This window comes from Miniopterus natalensis, chromosome 2, assembly GCF_054644295.1.
Source record: "Miniopterus natalensis isolate mMinNat1 chromosome 2, mMinNat1.hap1, whole genome shotgun sequence".
NCBI lineage: Eukaryota > Metazoa > Chordata > Mammalia > Chiroptera > Miniopteridae > Miniopterus > Miniopterus natalensis.
In genome coordinates, this window is record NC_142082.1 from 171,871,259 (window position 1) to 171,897,783 (window position 26,525).

General features: G+C 38.4%; 1 protein-coding gene across 4 annotated transcripts in view; it reads right to left on the bottom strand.

Annotated features, from left to right (window-relative positions):
- ANKS1B (ankyrin repeat and sterile alpha motif domain containing 1B) overlaps window positions 1-26,525 on the bottom strand; it is a 693,028-nt gene that overhangs the window by 451,892 nt on the left and 214,611 nt on the right. For all 4 annotated transcript variants that reach the window (XM_087814846.1, XM_087814845.1, XM_087814848.1 and 1 more), the window contains exon 12: window positions 13,347-13,527. In XM_087814846.1, coding sequence (XP_087670972.1) covers window positions 13,347-13,527 — 181 coding nt within the window. The remainder of the gene's footprint in view (window positions 1-13,346; window positions 13,528-26,525) is intronic.

The following is a 26,525-nucleotide window of genomic DNA, read 5'->3' on the forward strand; positions in this document are numbered from 1 at the left end:
ACATATTGAAATGGCCATAACCGACCTATAATTAAGGCCTCAACCGCAATGGCTCATATGCTTGAGGTTGCTAAGGTGGTACAATGAACAATGACACCAGCTCTCTCCAATAATCAACATCTGCCTTCTCTGACGGACTCTCCGCTCAATGAGGGCACGCTTATTTGTTCCCCACTGAATCGTCTGTGTACAGTAACATGTCTGATACTTAGTAGATGCTCACGAAATACTTATTGGCTGAATCAGTGCATGGAAAAAGCCTGGAACCCTTGTAGCAGCACAGTGGAAAACGTTTTATCAAAAGATGTAGGTTCCAGTCCTAGCTCTGTCACTAACTTACTAGTTGTGTGACCTTAACCATTGTGAACTTACTTACCTCGGCTTTAAAATGGTGATAATAGATCTGTCCTATTTACCCACAGGCTGAAAGTAGATGAGAAAGGACAATATTTATTGATTGCCTACCATGTGCAAAGTCCCATGCTAGGTTTGGCCGCTTACATTATCTCAAAAGAAATAACATGTCTCTGAAAGGTTATCATTCACCTAAATATGACAGTAAGTGACAAAACTAGGACTTAAGTCCACATGTCTCTGGCTCCAGAGGCTCCGCTTTCTTTACCTTTCTTGTTTTCTTTTCCCTTTCTCACTACATTGCCTAAGTATCCATCTGATTAATTATTCAAGTCACAGGACAAGCGTGACTTGTTCTGTGAAACCATCTATACACTCTTATCTCTAAGTTCACTTTATACTAATGTAATCACATTAGACTTTAATTATTTACTTACCACATAGTTTTTTGGGGAAGGGACCATGTCTTTTTCTTTATTATATACCCAGTATCTTGACTCAGTGTTAGTTCTTTGTAAGTACTAAATGAGTATTTATTAAATAAATGAATAAACTTTATCTAGTATTTTAATAAATTTGGTAATATAACTAATTTTGCTTAGTGTTTATATATACTTTTATGTTTATATTTATTTTTCTTAATTTTTAATTGATTTTTAGAGAGGAAGGGAGGGAGACAAACACTGATGTGAGAATGCAACATCGATCACCTGTCTTCTGCATGCTCCCTACTAGGAACTGAACCTGCAATCTGGGCATGTGCCCTGACCAGGAATTGAACCAGCAACCTTTTGGTGCATGGGACAACACTCAACCAATTGAACCACACCACCCAGGGCTACATTTATTTTTAACCAACCTATAATTAAGGCCTCAACCACAATGGCTTATATATTGAGGTTACTAAGATAGTATAATGAACATATGACACCAGCTCTTACCTAATAGTCAACATCTGGTTTTAGATAAATATATTAAAGATGAATTTTAAAGAATAGCTAATAATTGCCTGAAAGGAAATATATCAAATATGAAGAATGGGGAAATGGTTCAGGTTCATTTTGAATTTCATATTCTAGTTTAAATTTTCTATATGGCAACTTCAGGGGAACAAATATATTGTTATTACATAGCAAACTACTTAGCCTAGAGAGCTTGACGTATTATTTATAATTAATAGTAGAAACAAAACCCAGTTGCAAATTAATGCCCTACAGCACATCAACGGGAGAATAAATAGAACTGAAGGTTTCCTTCACATTTAGAGGAAAATGAGAACTAATTACTTGAAACTCAAATCAAAAAAGAAATATTAAAAAGTACTTTGAACTTTTATGTAATATATAATCTAAATACTCCATCTAAGACAACAGCTTGTCAAAATGCTAATTATTAGGAACTGAGAGATTTGTTTAGCTAATAATGCTTCCTTTCACATGTGCTGTGTGCTTTCCAGAAGGAAATCTGAAATCTATTATTAGCTTTCCATAGTCAACTCTTGATTATCTGAGTTAATAAGGAGAACACAGACATCTGTGCTCACAGAAAGAGCATAGACATACAACAGACTTATTTCAGATCTGAAAAGGTGGATAATAAAAAAATTACACCTTTGACTCTGGAATAAATGTTGATTCTTTGCAGCATGTCTTCCTACTCTATGCCATTAGTTTTCCTAAGGAAGGAGAGCAATGCTCTGGAGAGCTGACATACACAAGCAAGTGAGAGGTCACTCTGTCCTGTAAGCTGCTGGCCAGAGGTCAGAATTCTGTCAGTGATATTCATTCTGCACAATGGATTCTAGTTTTATCCTTACCTGAGGATGTGTGTTGATTTTAGAGAGAGGAAAGGAGAGAGAGAGAGGCAGAGAGAGAGAGAAAGAGGGAGAGAGGGAGGGAGAAACATCGATGTGAGAGGGAAACATCAATTTGTTGCCTCCCGAACACACCGCGAATGGGGATAGAACTCGCATCCAGCTGTGTGCCTGGACCAGGAATCGAACCCACAACCTTTGGGTGTACTGGATGACACTCCGACCTACAGAGCCACCCAGCCAGGGCTGCACATTGTATTTTGACCATTACTGGTATGTTAGAAGTTCTCATTCTCAAGGCTCCAGGTCCTAATACAGTAGTTTCAAGCTCACGTATGGCTAATGCAGAAACTAGCAAAAGCAACAGTGAAAAAAAGTTAGTTGTGGGAAAGAAAAAAAGAAGTCATAATATGCCTTGCTTTGACTTTGTGAAAGAGCAGAGATCACTAAAGTTTCCCCTATTGTCTTAAAGATTAAGCCTTAGACATTGGTCCACTAAAACAAACAAGGGTAGGGAATGAGAAATTAGTGTACACTGCAGAGACAGTGCTTTCTAGAGGGATACGAATGGTCTTGGCAATGCTGGGGCAACTGCTTTATAGTGATTTAAGAAAACTGAATAGCCTCCCAGTAAATAACTGCTATCTTTTCATCTGTGAAATCAGATCAATTATGTAACAAAAATTTACATTAAAAATGACAATTATCTCTGAGGCATTTTAAGAAATAACCAATGAAAGGTGGGCTCCGTGGCTCAGGAGAAAGCAATGTAGTTAAAAGAAAAGCTGGCCTGGCCTTACTGAATAGATAGAAATAGGCACACAGTAGGCAACAGAAGCCCAACAAAGCAAATATTCTGTTTTTCAATCATTTACTGTTTATTGGGCATTTATTGTAAGTCAGTCACTATGCTAGGTGCGGGGATATATCTTAACTGAGAAATGGCCCCTGAATTTAAGGGGCTCACAGACACACAAATATTTTTATATAAAATAACTAATAGTAAAGGTGTGTTAAGAGCACTGAGGAGGGCACACGGATGAAAGAATTGTTGGAGCTACAGAAGGCTTCACAAAGAAGATTATCCTTAGCCAAATCCCACACAGAACTGAAGTCTACCAGGCAAATCAGGTGGAAAGGCAGTACAAATGGACAGAGGCATGTTCTAAATCAAGAACCAGGAATTCTGAGAACAATGTACTTAGGAATACTCGGTGTATTTGGGGAGAAGTAAATAGAAAGTTGCAGCCCAGATTATCAAGGACCTTGTTGGACATGCTAAGGCGCTGGGGCATTCTTATAGAGATAAGACATAAGAGGCAATTAAACAGTGGAGTGGCATGATCAGATATCTGCTTGGAAAAATTAACCCTGTTAGAGTTGAGAAAAAGCCAAGTCCTGGAGGAGGGAGGCCTGGTTGGAAAACATCAATAATTTAAGGGTTTCAAGTCTATGTGTCTTACTATAGTTTTCAACCATCTGGTTTATGTCTTAAGATTTTACTATTAGAGCTTTAGCTTTACAACTTAGTACCTATTAAAATAAAAATCAATCTTTTGGGGGGAAATGGTGTGAAGGATATGCATAAGCACATTAACTGAGCTGGTCTTGGGGATGTGGGACAATTTTCAAATTCTTTACTCTCAATTATGTCTATAATCTTGGTGACAGCAAGGGACTAGTGCTGATCGGGGAGGTTCTTCAGGCCAAAGCAGATGGAGAGAAAGTCTCCCTTTCTGACAAAGCAAGTGAACTTTCGACATTGTATTCATTTTCTATCTCTGCAAAACCATCACCATAAACTTGCTGGCTTCCAACAACATAGTTCTATACTATCTCACAGTTGGGAGTCTGGGCACATCTTCACTGGTTCCTCCACGAGGGGTCTCACCATGTTGCAATCAGGTGTCAGCCAGGGCTGCAACCTCAATGAACCTCGGGGTGCAGGCTCTGCTCTCTGTCCAGTAATAACAGCAACACAGATAATGCTAATGGTCACAGTCATTAAGCATTTATGAAGCTATGTTAATTAAGCATGTGTTACGTTCGTGTATTTTTTATTTAGTAGCACTGGCTCAATGTCATAGGGATAGTATTTTTCAAAGAAGATATGAATATATTTCCATTCTTAAATTGAGTTCTATTGGGAACCTCTCTTCCCCCAGGTCTACACTGGAGATGTAACGCCCAGAAGAGGAAGGATAGAAGCCTCTGAGAAATTTTAATAGGGAGGAGAGGGCAATGGTTTTACATGTGTGTCCTGGATTTTTTTTCTGGGCTTTGCCTGGAGAGGTGATAGTGTAATAAGTAGGTAACAGGAGGACATGAGGAAAGAGGGGCCCAGGTACCAAATCCCATCTAGATTCTGGGCATGGTCATGTCTGAGTAAACCTGGAATGCCCCACGGTACAGACTAGACAGGTCTTGGGGATGCAATTTTCTGAGCCCTGCATATTTTCCTTAATTATGAACGAGACCGAGGTTCCTGTGGCCTCCAGAAGGGGGCCTCAGGGGTATCTGGGCTGAAAGTCAAGGAGGCTGCTATGGTGCCAGCTTGGCAAGGTTGCTTTGGTGACTCTGCCGCAGAGGCCAGGGTGGACAGAGGGCAGATGTGGCAGACTTAGAGGGCCCGCCTTACCAGTAAGCGACAAGCTGAAGTGAACCAGCCAAAAGAGCTGGTTCTGGCTGGACCCACCCTCTACGGTCCCTTCTTCCATGCTCACCTCAGGCTCCACATACTAACCATTTGCTAGGAGTTTAAATAAAAAGCTAATTCAAACTTGCTCCACTCTCCTTAATTGTCTGATTTCTGCCCTCACTGGTCACTCTCCAAAGAAGACTTTGCTTTTAGTTCATACGGGGGAAAAAAAGGGAGGGACATCAAACAGTAAAAAAAAAAAAAAAAAAAGATCCTTTCTCTCTGCTTACAAACCTGCCAATGACTTCTCATTGTTCTTAAGACTTTATCTTAGGATGCAGACCAGAATCCTGAGCACAGCCTCCAAGGCCCTACACAACTGGATTCTTACTGCCTCGGTGGTCTCACATGGCCATATTTGGACAAATAAATTTATCTCTTCTCTGGAAGTTTGGCAGACCCCACATGAGGTCAATCACATTCTTAGATACTCTCACAGCACCCTGGACGTTCTCATAATGCTACACACCGAGTAAATATAGTTATTTTATGCTGCCCAAATAAACCAAAATAGTCTTATTTCAACAAATTCAATTCAGAATAACAAGTTCCCACCCAATTGCATGCCCCAACTAAATCGCATTACTCCAACATCTAACTAGGTAAGATATTTTCATATTTTTAAGCATCAGAAAACAGTGAATGGTTTCTTTCTTTGTCAAGCATCTACTAATCTCTGTGAGACAATGTGCACAGAAAGGCATCGGAGAAGAGCCATGTGGTACCAGAGGGGGAACAGGAAAAGGAATCATAGAGGAGGCATTATACATATGACATTTGATATAAAAATGCTTTCCTTTTGGCTACCTCAAACTTAGTAAATTTCAAGTACTAAATTTAACAATAAATAATTCAGATAATTTATTTAAAGAAAATAAACCTCAAAGATATAATTACACATTATTTCACTAATCCTTAACTCCCTCCGTATCAGCTCACCTTGACTCCCAGCTTGGAGCTTAAAGATCATCATCTTAGCGCCTGGCCTTGGCCTTCATTCTGGCTGGAGGCCAGAGCTCCCTTCAGCTGCCTGTGTCCAACGGAGGCTGGAATAACACTGTCCCAGCTTCAGGAGGCCTATTTCCAGGCCGTGTGAACTAATTAAAAAGAAGGCCTTCATTTGCCTCTCAGGCAATCCCTGAGCAGCGTGAAAGGTCCATGCCACCTTCTCTGTTCTAATTTTAGTTCTTTACTAATGTTGCCTCTCCCTTGCAGAAAAGCATCCTATGCTGCTAAGCACTTAAAAGCTTTTGTTTTTGTTATTTCTCCCATTTGGAAAGAAGTACTTTTCCACTACTCTTTTTAGATTTCCCCCCTCCCATCAGCTTTCTCCAGCAGGAGGCAATGGTTTGAAACTACTAACAAAACTGGAGATAATTATTTACCCAGGGTAGTTAAATTCCTTAGCAGGTGCCCAAAGATGCTAGCCAAAAAAGTCTTCATAGACATAGAGCTTTCTGGAAATAACTTTCCATAAAGAGGAAGCGTCTTTTATTACTGGTGGTTGCCAGCTTCTTTTCCCTCAGTAATTCACAACACACCTATCCAGGACATTTTCACTGAGGAACTCAGAACTCACAGTTCACTCACTGTGGGCTAAAGCACTGTTTCTCAGTCTTTTAAAACAGATACCCTTTACTATGACAAATATAAAATTATCACATAGCTCCCTCCCACCCTTCCCTATCCCACTAAAGAAAATCAGTGTCTCAACTATCTACTGAACTTATCTACTTGGATATCCAATAGTGTTTCAAATTAAAATGTCCCAACTGAGCTTCTTCATCTCAACTAATACCAAGTCCATCCTTCCAAAGGACACATGGGCCAAAAATCCTTGAGCCACACCTTTGGTCTCCTTCACTTTCTCATACCCTACCACCCAATCCATCCAAAACATGTTGCCTCCATCTTTCAAATCGATCCAGAATTCCACCACTTCTCTTTTAGAAAACTGTTACCTGAGGAAAAAGAACACACTGGCAACCACTAGGGGTACCCGATAGACTGAATTATTTTATCAGCTAGGCCCTCAAGTGATTCAAAAGTTCACAGGAGAAGGAGACGTGTGGTGGTCAAGATCAGAGAGAGGGCCCCATGAGGGAGTGATCCTGAAGGGGACGCCGCTCTCAGAGGGCCCTTAGCACCCAGGGAACAACGTGAGAGGTCTTGGCATCCCAAGGGAGAGTGGGACAAAGTGTAGAAGAGGTAAACTCAGCTAACGTTCATCTGTATCATAATTTGTTAAAAAAATGGAAAGATAAATTTAAGTATGAATGGAGATCGATGTAGAAATAAATATGATTCTTTATATCAAATATTTCTTTTAAAAATTGTACTTATTTAACTATAGGATTTGAGGCAAGTTTTTATGGGGAAAGGCTAACTCAGCTGCTCACTCCCACGGTCTTAAGACCCTGTGATTACCAATAATTATAATAATTCCTGGATTCATGTGCATCCCCCTCTCTGAATCCACCTTCTATCACTCCAGCCCAGTTTTTTTTTCCCATTTTTTCAATTGCAGTTGACATTCGATATTATTTTATATTAGTTTCAGGTGTACAGCATAGCAGTTAGAAATTTATATAATTTACAAAGTGATCCCCCCATAAGTCTAGTGCCCACCTGGTATCATACATGGTTATTACACTATTATTAACTATGTTCCCTATTAATCCCTGTGACTATTTTGTAACAACCAATTTGTACCTCTTACTCCCTCTGCCTTTTCACCCAGCCCACTTCTTCAGTACCTTGACCCCAGCAGTCCTTTGGCCCACTGGAACCAGGAATCTAACGATCTTCTTTCGTCTACTTCTCCATCTTAACTTCTATGGTCAAAAATTACTCTCATTCTCTTGCATTCATATTTTCTTGCCCTTTAATCACATTTATATACAAAACCACAACTGTGTAAAAATCAACTTTCTGAATACTCTGACCTGTGCCCACCCTCCCCCACCTGAACTGGGCTGCAGAAAAACACAGAAAACATTAGCTAATCTGACTTTAAGTTCATGAACAGAAACCTCAAATGGGTCCTTAATCCTGCTAGGCAATCCACCAGTACCTCCTCTGTCCATTCATTGTCCCTTTTCCCTAAACAACCCTTTCATTCCTTAGCTCTTCCCTCCACCAACTAACCTCCTGCACCATCTTTGTTCTCAACTGATGCTGCTGCTTTCTACTTAATAGAGAAAATTAAAATCATCAGAACAGCCAGATCTTGCACAGATTCTCACCATGTGGATCCCTTTGCAGCATCTGTACCCACACAGAAACATCTTGCCTGTTTCTCACACTCCTGTCGAAAGCCAATCTCTCATCTTAGTTAACAGGACTCATTCTTTCTTTCCCCTCTTTCATTGTAATTTTATAATTCTCCTCGGAAGAAATCGTTTGAAAGGGTAGTTTATATTTATTCTAAATCTTCTCCTCTTTTTCTCTTAAACCCACTGTGTTGGGCTTTTGCCCTATCAATTTCAACCAAATTGCTTTTGTCAAGGTCAGCAGTGACCTCCACATTATTAAACCCCATAGTCAATTCTAACTCAGTCCATGTCCTACTCAACTTATCAGCTACATCTGACAGAGCTGATCACTCTGTCCTTCTTAATAACCTTCTTCATTTGAATTCAGGACACAACATTCCCCGGATTTCCTCCTGCCGCTCGGGCTGTTTCTTCTCCGTTTCTTTGGCTGGTAATGCCTTTTACTCCCTCTTTTATCAAGCTCAGGCTTGGGCTCTCTCTCCACACCTGCTCCACATCATCTGCACAGTGACCATGTTCACATTTGTATCTTCAGGCTGCACCTTCAGTCACCTGCTTGACACATCTATTCAGATAACTAATAGGCATCTCAAACAAAACGAACGCCTGATATTCCTCCCTGTTCTCCAAATGTGCTCCTCTGATGACCTCTCCCCGTGTCTGGTGACAGTAAGTCCATTCTCATAGATGTTCGTTTAGGACAAAAATCTGGTAGTTTTCTTTAATTTTTTTTTCTCATACACTATCCACTCCACCATTAAATCCTACTGGATCTACCTTCAAAATACGTCTACGATCCATCGATTTCTCTATACCTCCACTGTCTCACCTCTGATCTTAGCTTCCTCCATCGCCTTACTGCAATGCTACGATGGCCTCCTAAGGGGCCTTCCTGCTGCCACTCTCGTTCCCCTTTTAAAGTCCATTCTCAACACAGAACAGTAATCCTCATAAAACAGAAGTTGTATCGTGTCACTTTTCTGAAAAACCATTATAATTAGCTCTTTATTTCACTGGAGTAAAAGCCAAAGCCCTTTAATGGTCTATTAGGTCCTACATGACCTAGCTGCCTCCTTCTTACTTACAAATATTCCATACCTCAGGGAATGGCAGTCCAGTTTGACTCATCGAGTTGAACCAGAACCTTTATATCCTTCCTTAAACTTTTCACCACCACCATCTCACATCCAATCAGTTGCTATAACCTACCGATTACTTCCTTATATCTCTTATTTTCCTTGTATCTCTCAAATCCATTTACATGTTTCCCTTGCTGATGACATTGTTTCTCCCTACCTCCCATCTGACCTCATCTCGAATCTATCTACTACATATTAATAGTAGAGTGATCTTTCTAGTTAAATGCAAACCCATTCATATCACTCCCAAGTATGTCCAACCCCAAAGGTCTCCCCTTTTAACCACCTTTTTTGATGATTCACAAGTTGATCCTTGGATTACACAATACAGTGCCTTACAAGTGCGGAGCTTTAACTGCAATTCAAACTACTTTTGAAATTGCCCCGTTACATAAATTCATTGGGTCATTTGTTTCAAGTGTTTTGTAGCATACAATTCACTTTTGAGGGCACATCAGCCTTTGTTCTATTGAGCAACATTTTGTCAGGATTAAATTTTTTGTGTATACAATCATTTATAAAATGAAATTTGGATTTACCTGTTAATTTAGACTATACTTTTAACTGAAGAAAAGGTCAGCTACCTTGGCATAAGTACAGAGCTAGAGTAGGTTCTTTCTATCTTAAAACTATAAGTTTCAAATAATAATATTAAACGCTAATGATAATAATATTGAAAAATATTAGTTTTCATAGTTTACAAAATCCATCCACATAAATAAGGTCACTTTTTATGACAGCTACCCAAAGCACAGATATTATTTTACTTTTTCAGAGGAGTACATTGGAGATTAAAGAATTAAGTGATTTCATGGAAAATACCTAGGAAATTCAGTGACAGAACTGACTCTGGAACTCATGCTCCTTCAATATATACCATGTGGTAGCACCTGTGTGTGCAGGTTCCTAAATGCAAAGTATAACAAAGCATCGATGTGTAAGATAATGAAATGCTACTTTTTCAAGTAGATAAATACCGACCTTAAAAGTTTTACTTTTTTGCTTTAAAACAAATCATAATTGTCCTTCTGCATTATTACTAAATATCAGTCCACTCTAAAATTTTTGATGTAACATAGAGGTGACGTATTACATTTGGAAACCCTAGTAACATGCATGCTATTTGAAACTATTTCAACTTTTAAAGGTTAGGTTTTGGTTCTGTTCAAAGGTCAGGCCTGAAAATATCAATTTGGAAATGTGTGGAAAATGACAATTTCTCCACACATTCTGGACAGTGCCGCTGCAGTCCCAACAGAGGTAAAACGCGTTCTTACCCTCGCCCTCCGGTGGTCAGAGTGGAAAGAGCGCACTGGACCCACAACTTCTCTAAATTTAATTCTAAAATAAATAAATAAATAATAGTATCGACCTCAAAGCATTGTTGAAATTTTTCCAAATTAATCATAAAAAGCACACTAATTACTGCACTAACTAAAATAAAGCTGAGAGAGATTTTCCTAGAAGCAAGTATCAGAGTCCTTTCTTCCATTTTAAGATTTTAAGTCTGGAATGAGTCATTTAAATAAGTATTAATGAAGTAAGAATTATATGCCTACAACCCTTCCTGGGGTTCACATACCACTTTTATTTACAATTCATATCCCATCTCTCCTCTCCTGTGAAACTGTATCTGGTGCATGGCAGACATATATACTAAATGTCCATGCTCACTGAATAATGCTAGGTTTCCTTAATATCATGATGAGGGCTACTAATAGTTACTCACCTTTTTTTTCTGTTTTTGTTTTTTGTTTATTTAAGAGAGAGGAAGGGAGAGAGAGAGGGAGAGAGAGAGAAACACCAATGATGAGAGAGTCATTGCCTGGCCGCCTCCTGCACGCCCCCCTCGGGGCTTTGAGCTGACAACCTGGGCATGTGCCCTGAACCGGAATAGAACAGCTGCCTCCTGCTCATAGGTAGATGCTCAACCACTGAGCCACACCAGTTGGGCCAGTTACTCACATTTATTTAACACTATGTACCAGACACGGCACTAATCACTTTACTTGCATTACTGAACTATGGGGTAAGCTAACCTAATTAATTAATTGTCCACTTAATTCTATAGATAAAATCTACAGCATAAAGAGGTTAAGTTTCAAAGGTAGGTAAGAAGTTCAGTCTCATAGTTAGTAAACAAGCTTAGGCAGCCTACAATGTGGCGGGACCCGTCCACTCTAGCTCATAATTCTAGAAAGAGGAGAGAAGGCAATAAATACGTAAACAAGTAAACAATATAATTTTACATAGTCAATAGCCTCTGGAAAACAAAAACAAAAACCCCAAAACAGATGATTTGACCAAAGTAACTAGAGCAATGTTGAAAAATGGTTAAGAAAGAACATGGACTCTACCACCAAGTTTGAATCCCAGCTCTGTTATTATGGGCTATTATTTAGTTATTTAGCCTCCTTCTGTGTTTCCTTGTCTACAAATAATAATACCTAATTCATATAATAGTTATGAGGTTTACATGAATTAATATACCCCAAATGCCTAAAACAGTATATGAGGCATAGTATTAAGTATTTACTTAAATACTTATTGCTTATTAATATTAAAGATATTAAATTCAATATATTAAGTATTTATAATTTTATAAATTAAATTTAATATTAAAAACATTATGAAAAATATGTAAGCATTTGCTTAAATACTTATTATTTATTACTATTATTACTATTTTTCTTTTTGAATCTTTGTTACTATAATTATCATCATATTGAAGGCTCTCCTTAAGGTAGGGTGACCTGGGAACGCGTCTATGAAGAAATAAATGCATTTGAGCCAAAACCTGAATGACACTCAGTCACATGAAAATCTGAAGACAGAGATTCCAGGCAGCAGGAACCAAAGTACAAAAAAGCTCCAGGGCCAGGGCCAGGGCCAGGCCACCTAGCAAAGCAGGCAGTGTGGGCCAGGATGAGTCTGCTAAGGGTCAGGTTAAAGAGCTAGTCCGGAGCGAGGTTATACTGCGCTTCATTGGCCATAGTCAGGAGTTAGATTTTATTCTAAGTTCAGTGAGAAGCCATCTAGCATTTTTAGCATGATGATGACATACTCTGATTTACATTTTATAAACATCATTCTAGTTGCCATGGAAAGATTGGATTATAGCTTCCGCAGAATATCAATCTCACCATTTCCATTCATCATTATTTTTTTAAAATCTTAGGTTTTTTTCCTAGGGGAAAATAATTCTCTGGCTATATTTTTGAAATGCTTTTATCAGTGTTCTCAAAAGTAGAACCAAAAGTAAAGGATTTAAATAAGCACATGTATATACTTTCATATAGTTATACACACACGCGTTCTGAACAATAACTACATGGAATACACACACGGACGATAACCTATGATTCTAAAAGTCATATTAATCATATTTCCAGGATTTTAAAATCATACCTCTTTGAAGAAAAGTAGTTGAATAGTCCATTTACTTTAAATTAGATATAAAAAGAAGATATTCTTTAGGCCCTGCTTCTCATATTTCTGTCCACCAGTTATTAGCTCCTAGCCCCCAAAGAAGGGAAGCGTTGCACATCCGATTGGATGGAACAGGGGTGTTTCACTAGCGGGTGTGGTTCCTGCCCTAATCTCCCCCGTACCCCAGCCTTATTTCTTCCCGCCCTCTTCTCTAAGTTCACTTTGGTTTGAGTAGACTGACAGCCCACTTAGGCCACACTGTCCAGCTCGATCTTACCAGATAACCTGAACCAAGGTCTCTAGCCTCAGGGCTGCATGTCCTACTGATGAGTTGCTACCACTATGTGGAGAGGGGTAAGTAGCAGTGGAAGAAGAACAATTCTAGGTCTCTGACTTTTTACCACCATAATAGCATTATAGCATCAACTTTAATATCTAACGCCTAAAAGGCCACTAATAGATTCACAAAGAATATTATGCCCACACACCGAAAAAAATCATAAAGCCCTACCCTGCCTCACATGTAGGTGAACAAAGAACACAGTGCCATTTGTACGAAGGATTCCCCTTAATCTAATTCATAAAGACTTTAGTTTTAAAAGTGCAAAATCACAGCTGCATGAAGTGAATGGCTTTACCTGCATGGCCTGTTCCCTCGCTCTTGACCTCTGTGGTCCCCACAGCAGAGGTGGGTGGGCTAACAGGAGGGCTGGAAGGGAAGCTTGAACACCCTGTAGACGTGTTGATTTCAAAATATTCTTGGTTGTGATTGTTCCGATGAAAATCCACAGAAGACACAATAGAGGTCCGTTGTTTGGGCTAAAAGAAATGAGGGTGACAACCGCATTAATACGAGCATGTTCATCTTCAGCCCAATCTCCCCCTATGTTTAATCTAAGTCGTCATTTTTTTCAGTTACACTGTCTGGTTTTTATACTTAAAATAGAACTGTGCTTTACAGAGAGACGCTAAATAATCCCTCGAGAAATTAAATAATAAAAAATTATTTAATGAAAAAATTGTATGGTAAGGTTGATAAAATAATTTAGACTTTTTGTTAGATTTCCCCAGAAGAAGGTAAATATGTGGTGCCTCTTAATTGAATACCTCTTAATGATCAATTAGGAACGTTGCAATTAGTAGTCACCTTTCTGTCAACTAACATTTATGAAACATCTGGCACTTGCCAGACCCCGAGGATATAGAATCTGACAACGAAAGGGCCCTCACAACACTGAAGCATTATTAGGGCAGATCCTTTTTTTAAATTCTTTATATAGCCCAAGGAACATGGCATTAGACACTGTCCCCGAGTACCCTATGCTGAGATTCTATCATCAGAATTAAGTCACGTTACACAGGATATTTTCCAGGATGTAAGAGTCTGCTTGGTATTTGTGGTGAACTTTGATTTTCTTTTTTAAGGATTTTTAATTAATCCCCAAACAGCAAGAAAAGTCCATTTTAACATAGAAGTTAAAATCATGGAGTAATGACACCTATAATCTACACCCATTGTCAGGAATGGGTTGCTCCCTACAGCAGTTTTCTGTTTTCCCCCCCAGTTTTAATTATGTTCACTCATTTTCCTGCCTAGCAGAGCCTGTAGCATAGTCCTTCAAAAAACATGCAGCCTTTCTGGCTCTCAGAACTGTGTACATTTCCCAAGAATCCGTTCAAGTGTTTTACTCTTTACCTCCCTCATTTGTATTACTGAAACAGGAACAAGCTCACAATCATCAGCTCGGCCTTAGCAGCAATCTCTTTACAGTAAGTTCATTTCCCCAAATCACAGTTACTTTTGGTCTACTAATGTTTCCATTGCCCTCAAATACTTTCTTAATTTAAGCGCTGTACTTTGCAGACGATTTTCCTGCATAATATTCCAGTTACCCTGTCTCTTCCAATTCAAGTTTTTTTAAGCGGATATTTTGTCTATAACCTAAAATAGATGATGATATTGAAAATATCTGTATTTTACAGGTTTTTTTTTTTACATAAAAGGTACAAATGATCACACTATGCTTTCTTCTTTCACCATTGCAATATTTTAATAAAAGAGGCTGAGAGGCATAAAATATTGTTATACAAGAAGCTGCAAGTCATTTATTACTGTGACACATCAGCTCAGTAATAGAATTCAAATGAGTACCCACAGGACCCAGAAGCTTTTGAAGTATGAAGAACCAGGGTTCAACGTCAGCCTTGATTTCCCCTGAAATGTCTGTCCTTGAGGCCACTGAATCCCGATTTCACATTCAGCGTTCTTTCCTCTAGACTGTATAACAGCAATTAAGTCACGAACTATGGGCGGCTCTCTCAATGGAGCGCGCCCACACCTGTGCCCGCAGGCATTTTCCTTGCCTCTCTCTCTCTCTCTCTCTCTCTCTCTCTCTCTCTCTCTCCCCCCTAAGCTCCAAGGGCCCTTCTTTTGCCTCTGTAACTTGTTTCCTGAGCCCATTTCTTCTACAGCTCACTTCTTCTACCTCTGTGACTTTCTAAATAAACTTTCTCCTACCAAAAAAAAAAAAAAAAAAGTCATGGACTATGACCCTGGCTGCAATGAAAACACAGGTGTGTCCATCATCTTGGTTTTGTTTTATTGTGTTGTGTTTTTGTTTCATTTTGCATATAGGCAATAAACAAAATGCTTCTAATTTTCCTTCTCATAAACTTTATAAAGGTCAAGCTAACTGATGTATATGACTTCTTTTAAATGTTTCTTAAATACATGTTTCTGAACGTGGACCACCCAAAGTTCTATTTACATTAAAAACATAATTTGTTGCCCTGGCCAGTGTTGCTCAGTGGTTAGAGCATCAACCTGCACATTGAAGGGCTGCGGGTTCGATTCCCGGTTGAAGGCTCATAACTGGGTTGCAGGTTCGATCCCCAGCCCTGGTCTGGGCAAGTGTGGGCGGCAACCAATCTATGTGTCTCTCTCACATCAATGTTTCTCTCTCTCTCTCCCCCTTCCCCTTTCTACTGTCTCTAAAAATCAATGGAGAAAATACCCTCGGGTGATGATTAACAACAACAAAAACATAATTTGTTATGCAATTATGAAAGCAAACAGGCTAATTTTTTTTTTTGCTGCATTAATTCATTCTACAAATATCTGCTGAGTGACTAAATTGCAGATACCATGGTAAGCACTGTGATAGGAGCAGATAAGTGAGACACTGCCTCTGCTGTCCAGGTGATAACAGACTTTTATTGGAGGAGGAATGGTGCATGAGGGAAGAGACAAGCCATCCAAAGACTATGCTTCAGTACAGTATAGTACAGTGAAAAGGGCTATGATAAGTCGGGGCACAGAATATAAAGGGAGCCCAAGGTAGGTCTCTACTTTAGGGAGGGAATCAAGAAAGGCCTCCATGAGCAGGTGATTGATGGCTGAGTTGAATCCTGATGAGGCAAAGGTGGGAGGCACGTGGTAGGAACTTTGCAGGATGGGGGAAGGAAAGTACACACTGTAAGCAGTGCAGGATGGCAACGGCGCAGATTATGTGAAGGTAGTGGTGGGTTCAAGATGTGAGATATTGTAAGTTGCAGGGGCCAAATCATAAAGGGCTCTAAAAGCTATGTTAACGAGTTTGGTCTTTAACTTCAACATTTTACAAAATCCTGGAGTCATTTCCAAGCAAGGGTTTCATAGTTGAGTTTGCATTTTTTACAAACTCATTTTAGCAATTTAGAGAACAACTTGGTCAGTGCCCAACTTGAGGAAGGAAAAGTAATTAGGAGGATGTTACAGAATTCCAGCCATGACATAATGAGGCCCTGAAGTCAAGCAGTAGCAACAGGGTTGGAGACAGCAGATGTTTTTAGGAGATGCTAATGAAGTCAGCTCTTTAGGCCCTGGCATCTGATTGGATGGGAAGGTTGATTTTTAAGGGAGGTTAGGGTGACTCACAGATTTCTTGCTTGGTTAAATACCAGAAGATCTATTTTTTTCTGTATATACAGAAGCATGAAAGATGTATGCTTGTATGCTCTCGGGACTCAGTACAGGCTGCCTAATGCGTGGTTAAGCACAGGGACACGCACAGGCACCCAGACCCCCACCCTCCCCATGCTCAGGGTCTCACTGCTGGGCTCTCAGCAGTTGCTGGGCTGGTTGGGAGCACAAGAGTTGGGGGACCAGGTGGCTAAGAACCCCACCCAGCAAGGTGGGGAGATGGTGGGAGGTGAACCATACATGCGCCAAGGCTCCAAGCCCCAGCACATGCTCCATTTCCCCACAGACTTCACTTAGAAAACAAATTCAGAGATAAAAATCATTAAAAATTTAGACAGCTGGCCCGGCCAGGCGTGGCTCAGCAGTTGAGCGTCGACCTAGGATCCAGGCAATCAGGGTTCGATTCCCGGTCAGAGCACATGCCTGGGTTTCGGGCTGCAGCTGATCAATGACTCTCTCGTCATTGATGTTTCTATCTCTCTCTCTCCCTCTCCTTTCCTCTCTCTGAAATCAATAAAGATATATTTAATAATAAAAAAAAAAATTTAGACAGCTGACCAGGAGCATTAAACCCCAGCATGAAGCCCTTCTGAGGGTGGTGCCCATTGAGACTGCACTGGTCCCACATCCATGAAACCAGTGGCATCTCAGGTTATTACCTTAAAGGGGGTATTACGCGTATTTACTGGTGTCACATGCAGGATGGCCTACACTTCCTACCATTACTTTGATTCTCTTCATCAGAACCTATGATCATAAGAATCTCTTTATGTTCTGTAAAGATGTAAATCAGCTAATATATTCCAATACATTATGAATTCCATGGCATTTCTTCAGCCCAGACAGATATGATTCATTTTTGAGTAAAATGAGAACAAGTGACTCCTGACTAGGATGAGACCGAGGTCATGTGTACAATGACTTCCAAGTGTTTTCTGGATTAGAATATAAGTGTCAAATACCTTCTTTTATGTTTCCTCCTCTGTTATTTTCAACTTATTTAAACTAATGGACATTTTTCAAATCCACTTACTTGGATTTAAAATCATTCAAATTCACTTAATTTCATTATAAAGGGACCTCATCAACCTCCTAATAAAATGTCAAGTAGGACTACAGGGACATTCTGGTGTCAGTATAAAGACACAGTGGTGCCAGTGAAAGTCAATGGTGGTGTTACATTATTCAAGCAAAACCAAGGTTCAGAATGCTCTCTAGGAGAGGATGGCTGAATGTCAGAAAATTAGTAAGTAACGTCAATAGAAACATGTGGAAATGATAGACTTTCCATCCAGACACTGGCCCGCTGATAAATTATGTCAGGTCAATGGTAATAAATTAGATGCTTTCTTAAATACTTTCAAAAACTGGGATGGAGGTGGTGTGGTAAAAATGTAAAGATAGATCGGTAGTATTTCCTTTTAGAATTTTAATCAACCTAGAATATCTTGTGTATCTGATATATGGTGAAAATTTTTAATTCTAAATATTTTCCCCCGAAATGTTTGCCTACTGTCCCAATGCCATCATTTCTTCACTGATTTGAAATGCCACCTTTATTATACTAAATTTCCAAATACAGACCGGCTTTACATTTTTGTACTCTGCTACATTCCCACTGATCTACTTGTCTATTCCTGTGCTAATACCACACTCTCCCAATTACTATTGTGGCTTTTCTTACCTCTAGAGCTTCTAGTAAATGGCTATTGGATCCTTTGACCCTTCCTCTTTTATATTTTGGGAGTATCCTACAATTTGGTGCTCTAAAGCACTGTCATTAACTTGTTCAAAAAACTACTATTGACCATCAGCCATGTTTCAGACACTATTCTAGGCTCTGGGATACTTCAGTAAACAAGTAAGATAAGGCATGACACTTTTAGACATTTTATTATGACTTTAGGTGCAATGATCCTATTTTTAACTTTTTTAAAAATCCATTTTTAAAATAGTCTCTTCTTGCCCAGCCAGGCGTGGCTCAGCAGTTGAGTGTCGACCTAGGATCCAGGCGATCGGGGTTCGATTCCCGGTCAGGGCACATGTCCGGGTTGCGGGCTTGATCCCTGGTCGGGGGCGTGCAGGAGGCAGCCGACCAATGACTCTCTCATCATTGATGTTTCTCTCACTCTCTCCCTCTCCCTTCCTCTCTCTGAAATCAATAGACATATTTTTTAAAAAAAATAGCCTCTTCTTAATTTTATGAATTCAATAACCTCTTAAGTCTTTCTGAGGATACTGATTATAATCTTTTCTTGCATTAACTCTGTTTTCTCAGAGGTTATTTACTTTGTTCATTGAGCTTGGTTCCTCTCTTTCTGGTTGAACTTCTTTCAGAAGTTCCCAAATGCCTCTGATAGTATCACTCTCTGGCTTTCATCACTGCTGTGGATTTAGTCTTATATTTGTACTTATTTTACCATCTTAATTGCATGTCAGGAGGGAGAAGATGTAATCAGTTGGGATCAGCTCACCATCCTGTTAGAATTCTCATATTTCTCTGTCTTGACCACTTTTAAAATAGTTTAGAGAAGGGATCTGAGGGAGTCTAGACAACAACTGAGTAGGGGTAAACATTATTAAACTTTTACTCAGATGTCATACAAGTTGGAAAATAATATTTTCTTCCTTTTTAGTAAAAGGAAAACAGTCTTTAGTATGGGATACAGCTTTTTACTTTTTGGTCATGAATATAATAGTTGAGGCTTATTCTAAAGATGCAGAACTTCTTACCTTCAGGTAAACAAAATACTGCTCCTCTGCTGTGTGGCCTATGGACAAACAGACAGGACCAAGAGTCCATAACCACCCCGAGGGGGTTGGAGCGACTGTGAGCAAATACCAAGTACTTAAGGGGAGGTGACTCACTTCTAAGGACCTGAGATTTGTTACTTCATCCAAGCCTAGAACATTGGTATTAAAAGCAGCTATTCCCCTTTCCATTTGCAGTGAACCTGTGATTTAGAGACAGTCTTTCAGTTAACAAATGGGAGAGCTGAAATTAAAACACAGTTATATGGAATTTTAAATTGCATTTCCCCCCCTAGGACACCACACTATAGATAAAGCAAACTGAAGCAACATAAAGTACAGGTAGAACCAGAGCCTAATGGCTCTTGAGTTTCTTATATTTATATCGATGGAAAAGTGTCCTACTCTTCAGTCTACTGACAGCATTGATTTTTTTTTTTAAGTCATTCTTTTAAGGGGTGTTGAAGAAAATACAAGTGAGTGAAAAACAGGAACAAATGGAATCTAATTCAACTATGCATTAAGCCCCACAGTCACTCGGTGTTGAAAGGCAGAAATTTTTAAAATCTTCATATTTTATGTTTTTTTCTCTCAGTTCATATCATTTTTATATTGAGATTTATTTGGCTATGGGCTAAAATATATACTCATCTTCTATTAAAAGAGACAGATTATAAAACTGTTAGTACATCCCTAGTATTTAACATATATAAGCATGAGTGTAAAGTTTATAAAATGGAAAATATGTAATGTTTCTTCATATGAATGAGTTTCTTCATACAAGTTTTTCAAATCTGAATTGAAAAGACCGCATATAGATATGAGAAGGTCATAAAAGTTTTGGTTTTTATTCTAGTTATTTTCAATAAAGTGTTAACTTGCTCTGGACTGAATGTAGATATTAAAAACCTGGAGAGCATTTTCACCTCTAAACCATGAAGTTTATTCTCAGAGAAGCTTCACAACTCTCTTACAAAAAATGTTATTTGAATTAGGCATTCAAATATTCAAATATCTGTTTTTCCAGACTCACTGTACCATTTTCACTTTCCACAAGCAATGTATGTGCTTCTGCACATACTTGCCAGCATTTGGTGGTGTCACTACTTTTTATTTTAGTCATTTTGATAGATGTTGTAGTGAGAGCCCACTGTGGTTTTAATTTGCATTTCTCTAATTGTTATTAATGTTGAACATCTCATGTGTTTTTGCCATTTGTACATTCTCTATAGGGAAATGTCTCTTCATGTCTTTTGCCCATTTTCTAATTGGATTGTTTGTTTTTATACAACTGTTTAGTTTTTGAGTGTTCTTTATATATTCTAGAAACTCTTCTTTAACAGGTGTGTGGTTTACAAATATTTTCTCAAGTCTCCACTTGTCTTTGCATCACTTAATAGTTTCTCACAGAGAAAACATTTTTAATTTTGAGGAAGCAAAATTTTATCGATTTTTTTTCTTTTACGGATGTTTTTGTTATCAAGTAAAGAATGCTTTACCTAGCTCTAGATTCTCAAAATTTTCTATGTTGTTTTTTTTTTTTCCTAAAAGTTGTACAGTGTCACATTTAAGTCAGTTACCCATTTGAGTTAATTTTTGTTTAATTTTTGTTTTGAGTTAATTTTTTTTTGCCTATGGATGTCCAATTGCTCCAACATCATTTGTTGAAAAGGATCTTTTCTTTATGGAATTGCTTTGGTACCCGTGTCAAATATCAGTTGGGCATATTTGTGTGGGTCTATTTCCGAGTTTTCTCTTTTGTTCCATTGGTCCATGCTCTGCCCCTTTGCTAATAATACCACATAATCTTGAATACTGTAACTATAAAATAAATCTTAAAATTGGGTGGACTAATAACTCTCAGTTTATTCATGTTTCCAAAATTGTTTTAGTTATCCCAACTCCTTTATATTTCCATGTAAATTCTAGAATAATCTTTTATATATATATCTTCAAACAATCTTGCTGGGATTTTGATAGAAATTACATTAAACCTGTATATCAACCGGGGGAGAATTTACATCTACTATACTGAGTCTTCTAATCCACAAACACTGTCTTGACACTTATTTAAATTTTTTATTTCTTTCACTGCCATTTCATACTTTTCAGTATACAAGTGCTATACATGTTTTATTAGATTTTTCTTCTCTGTATGTGATTATAAATGGCATTGCATTTTTTAATTCCAGTGTCCACATGATTATTGCTAGTTCATAGAAATACAATTGATTTTTAAAAATTGATCTTTATTGCTTAAAGTACTACAGATAACCCCCTTTTCCCCCCCCATTGACCCTCTCCACCCCACTCTGCCCCCTCCCCAGGCCTTCATAGATCTATTGTCTGTGTCTCTGGGTTATGCATATATGCATATAAGTTCTTTGGTTAATCTCTTCCCAGCGCCCCTCTCCCTTCCCACTGAGATTCCTCAGTCTGTTCCATGCTTCCATGTCTCTGGATCTATTTTGTTCATCAGTTTACTTTGTTCATTAGATTCCACATATAAGCGAGATCATGTGATACTTGTCTTTCTCTGATTGGCTTATTTTGCTTAGAATAATATTCTCCAGGTCCCTCCATGCTGTCTCAAAGGGTACGAGATCCTTCTTCTTTACAGCTGCGTAGTATTCCATGGTGTGAATGTCCCACAGCTTTTTTATCCACTCATCTACTGATGGGCACTTGGGCTGTTTCAAGATCTTAGTTATTGAACATAGGGGTGCATATATTCTTTCTGCTTGGTGTTTTGGGATTATTAGGATATATCCCTAGAAGTGGGATCACTGGGTCAAATGGCAGTTCCATTCTTAATTTTTCGAGGAAACACCGTGCTCTTTTCCATAGTGGCTGCATGAGTCTGCATTCCCACCAGCAGTGTACTAGGGGTCCCCTTTCTCCACACCCTCGCCAGCACTTGTTGTTTGTTGATTTATTATAGCAGCCATTCTGACAGGTGTGAGGTGAATACAATTAAATTTTAATGTTTATTTTTCATCGTGTTGCTGAATTCACTTATTAGTTGCAGGAGGGTTTTTAGGGTTTTTTGTAGATTCCTTGGGATTTCCAACCTAGACAACTGTGTCATCTGCAGATGGAACAGTTTTATTTCTTCCTCTCCAATCTGTATGCCTTATGCCTTTTATTGCCTTTATTTTTTTAAATGCACAGCTAAAATATCCAGCCCTATACTGAATAACAGTGATAAGAAGAGTGGACATCTTCACTTTGTTCTCAGTCTTAGGATAAAAATATTCAAACTTTCACCATTAAATATTAGCTGTAGATATATATATTTAAATATATCTTTATTGATTTTGGACAGAGGAAGGGAAAGGGAGAAACATCAATGATGAGAGAGTCATTGATCGGCTGCCTCCTGTACGCCCCCTGCTGGGGATGGAGCCTGTAACCCAGGAATGTGCCCTGACCGGGAACCAAACCTCGATCTCCTGGATCCTAGGCCAACGCTCAACCACTGAGCCACACCGGCCAGGCGATGTAAATATTTTTTATAGATGTTCTTGATCAAGTTGAGGAAGTTTTTCATTTCGATTTCTGAGAAGTTTTTTAAAAAATCATGAACGGATCTCAAATTTCGTTGGTTGGTTTTTCTGCTTCAGCAGATCTTCAATAACCATGTGGCTTTTCTTCTTCATTAATTTCCAGACACTGAATCAGTCTTGTATCCCTGGAATAAACTCTGTTTGGTCATGGCATATAATTCCTTGCATATCTTGCTGAATTCTACTTACTAGTACATTGTTAAGAAATTTCGTGTATATTCATGAGGGATATTGCTCTGTGGTATTTGCTTTTGCTGTTGTTGTGTGTGTTTGTGTGTTTTGTACTGTCTGGTTTTCGTATTAAGAAAAGACTAGCTTCATAAAATGAATTGCAAAGTTCCTCTCTTGTTTTAAGAAAAAATTGTTTAGAATTGGATTTAAATCTTCCTTCAATATCTGTTATAATTCTTGAGCAAAGCCATGGTTTTTTGAAAGATTTATAAATTATGAATTCCATTTCCTTAATAGCTATAGGACTATTCATGTTATCTTTTTCATACTGGGTGAATTGTGCTCGTTTTGAAATTTATTTAAGCTAAATTGTCAAATTTATGTGAGTAGAGTGGTTTGCAACATTCTGTTATTAACCTTTTGATGTCTACAGAGTCTGTATTAATATTCCCTGTTTCATTTCTGATATAGGCAATTTGTGTCTTTCCCTCTTTTTTCAATTGCTGTTCAAGAACAGCAGGAGGTAATTATATAATGATTTATAGAGGATATGTTTTGAGCAGCCAAAACACGAAGCATATGCCACTGTGTGTATGAGAGCACAGAATTTTTTACAAATAAATGTGCAGTACGCATTGCTTGTTAACCCACCAAAAATCGTTCTGCTTTCCAATTCTTACTTTACACCATTACTAATAAAACCTCTCATTAAATACACACCATGGCAGGCATCCTACAATATACTTTTCATGCAAATACAACAACTGCAAAGGGGAATATTATTTACCACATTTTACAGATTGGGAAATTGAGGCTTCTCAAAGGGTACTCTGTAACTTCCAGAGACAGTTTTACAATCTAGCTCTCTCAACACTTCAAAGCAATGCATACACTTGCCATTGCGCTCTGCTGTATTTTTCTCTATAATTACCCCAAATGTATTTCTACATAACAACAATAACGGTGCCTTTTTTTGTTTGGTAAGAAAATTACAGTTTAAAAGAATATTTTACCCGAAGTACATATATGTAAAAACAATTGCAATGAAGGTTAGCTAGGAATCGTGACACTAGGAGGCCCAGGAGCCTCTGCGGTGACCATCAGGCAGAGAGTCAGGAGCTTGTTAGGAGTTTGAACAGCACGCGCCAGGTAGCAGCTCTGGAGAAAGACACTAGTCATCAGATATATTCCGAACCCAAACAAAACATAAAGTTGGATAAAATGTTATGGAAACATTCCCACCGTCGGTCTGTGAGAATGTCCGTATCCGTGCCTTTACCATGTGCTTCCCATAAGCATTTTCATCTTTAAAAAAAGTTTTAACTCTTTCTTAGCAAAAATGTTATCATTTATTTTGAACTTGTGAAGCAGGGCTGTTAAGCATTTCTCCTTTTGCTTATTAGATATTCATAGCTTCCTTTTCTGGATCATCTATTCCTATTTTTTGCTTGTCTTTCTCTGTGGGTGTTTGTATGAGCCTTTAATGATCTTATAAGAACGCTTTGCATATTCGAGTATCAACAGCTTGACTGTTGATATTTATTATAAATATCTCTAACGCATTTGTTACGTGTTTTCTATTTTAATTGGGATTTTTTGATGCAGTGTAACTTTTAATTTTTATGTAGTCAAGGCTCTTTATCTTTTCCTTCAGGATTATTTTCACAGCTTTGATATTAAGTAAATGCTAGTGTCTCTAAGATTAAGTTTGAAATATTGACAGTCAGTGTCTCCATCATTGACTTTTTTTAGTTAATAGAGAAATGACTGCTAAGCTAATCATTTGTAACTGTTCTGACAGAAGGGAGAAAGGGGAAGTATAAGGATGAGTGGATAAGAAAATATCTCTTTTACAGTTGTTATTAATCACTGTCAATATTTTGTTAGAGTGCATTGCCAGATGTTTGTTTATATGCTAACTTATTTAAAACAATTTTTTTCTCTCATGTTTTCACTAAATTAATGATCCTCTTAATTTATTATTTCATGTATAATTACAATTATTATATAGATATTCATTTGTATTGACATCTTTGTTTAAATACTTTGGACTCCAATGGAAGATGCAAGATGGTTTTTGAGTGATCTGTCTGATATTCAAGAAACATTTGAGAGAAAAGTAATCTTCATTAAAAAAGCAATATGGCTTGGTACTTGACTCAATTTAATTTAGTTTTATGGCTTGTTGTCTTATACAACTTTCCTAAGAAGTCATGTCAAATTAGGTCAGTCATCCCTATGCCCACTCAGCAAATAGTTATTGTCAAGTTCTTTACTAAACACCAAGAATCAAAGAGAAGAAAATTCACAGACTAGTGGGGGATCGTTTTCAATTTCTGCTTTTATAAATAGTAATGCAATTAAAATTTGGATGTGTAAATATATTCTTACAATAACCATATAAGAATAATATGGAAGTACATACTTAATGCTGAAGGAGCCGATGGGAAGGGCTAGAAACCCTTACCTCTAACTGTCTACTTAACACCTGGAAGGTATCTCAAACTTTATGTAGGCAAAACAGACCTTTGACCCTTGCGTCCTAACCCAGCAGCACCCAAACAAAACAAACACACAAAACCCTGGATTCCACCCAGATCTCACCATTTCAGTAAATGGCACCATGATTTTCATAATGACTCAAGCCACAAACCTACACATACTTGAATCGCATCCTGTGTCCCCTGCCAGGTGTGTGACACCCATGCCAACTCAACAGTAAATACTATGGGTTCTACTTGGAAAATGTGTCTCAACACCGTCCACTTCTGTATAGTTCCACTGTGCCACCTTCATCCAGGCCACTGCACTCTCTCTCCTGACAACTGCAAAACCTCTTAATTATTTCACTCGCTTTTCCTTGCTCTCCATAAGGTATTATCTAGCCAGAGTGATACTTAGAAAATGTAAATCAAATCAAGTTGCATCTACTTAAAGCCCTTCGATGGTGTCTAATTATACTTGGAGCAACATCTACAATTCTTATAAAGACTTGCTTGGTTCCCCATCTTTGCCAGCTTCATCACAGCGCTTTTCCCTAATACACATGCCTTTTTGTCTGTTCCTCTATTACGAGGTCATCTCATCGTCGGGGCCTTTCTATCGCTATGTCCTCTCCCGGGAACATTCTCTCCCTGACTCTGCGCATTGGCTTTTTCTCTTCATTCATGTTCCAACTCAAATATCACCTTCAGACAGGCCTTCTGTGAACTGAAGAACTGGCTACTCTTCCAATTTCTGTTTTACTATTTAGTTAATTCACATCATTTATCACCATCCAAAATTCTATTCTTTATTTATTGTTTTACTTGATTGTTGTATATCTGCCTCCTCTGAAATATAAGCTCCTTGAGGGAAGGGACTTCTTT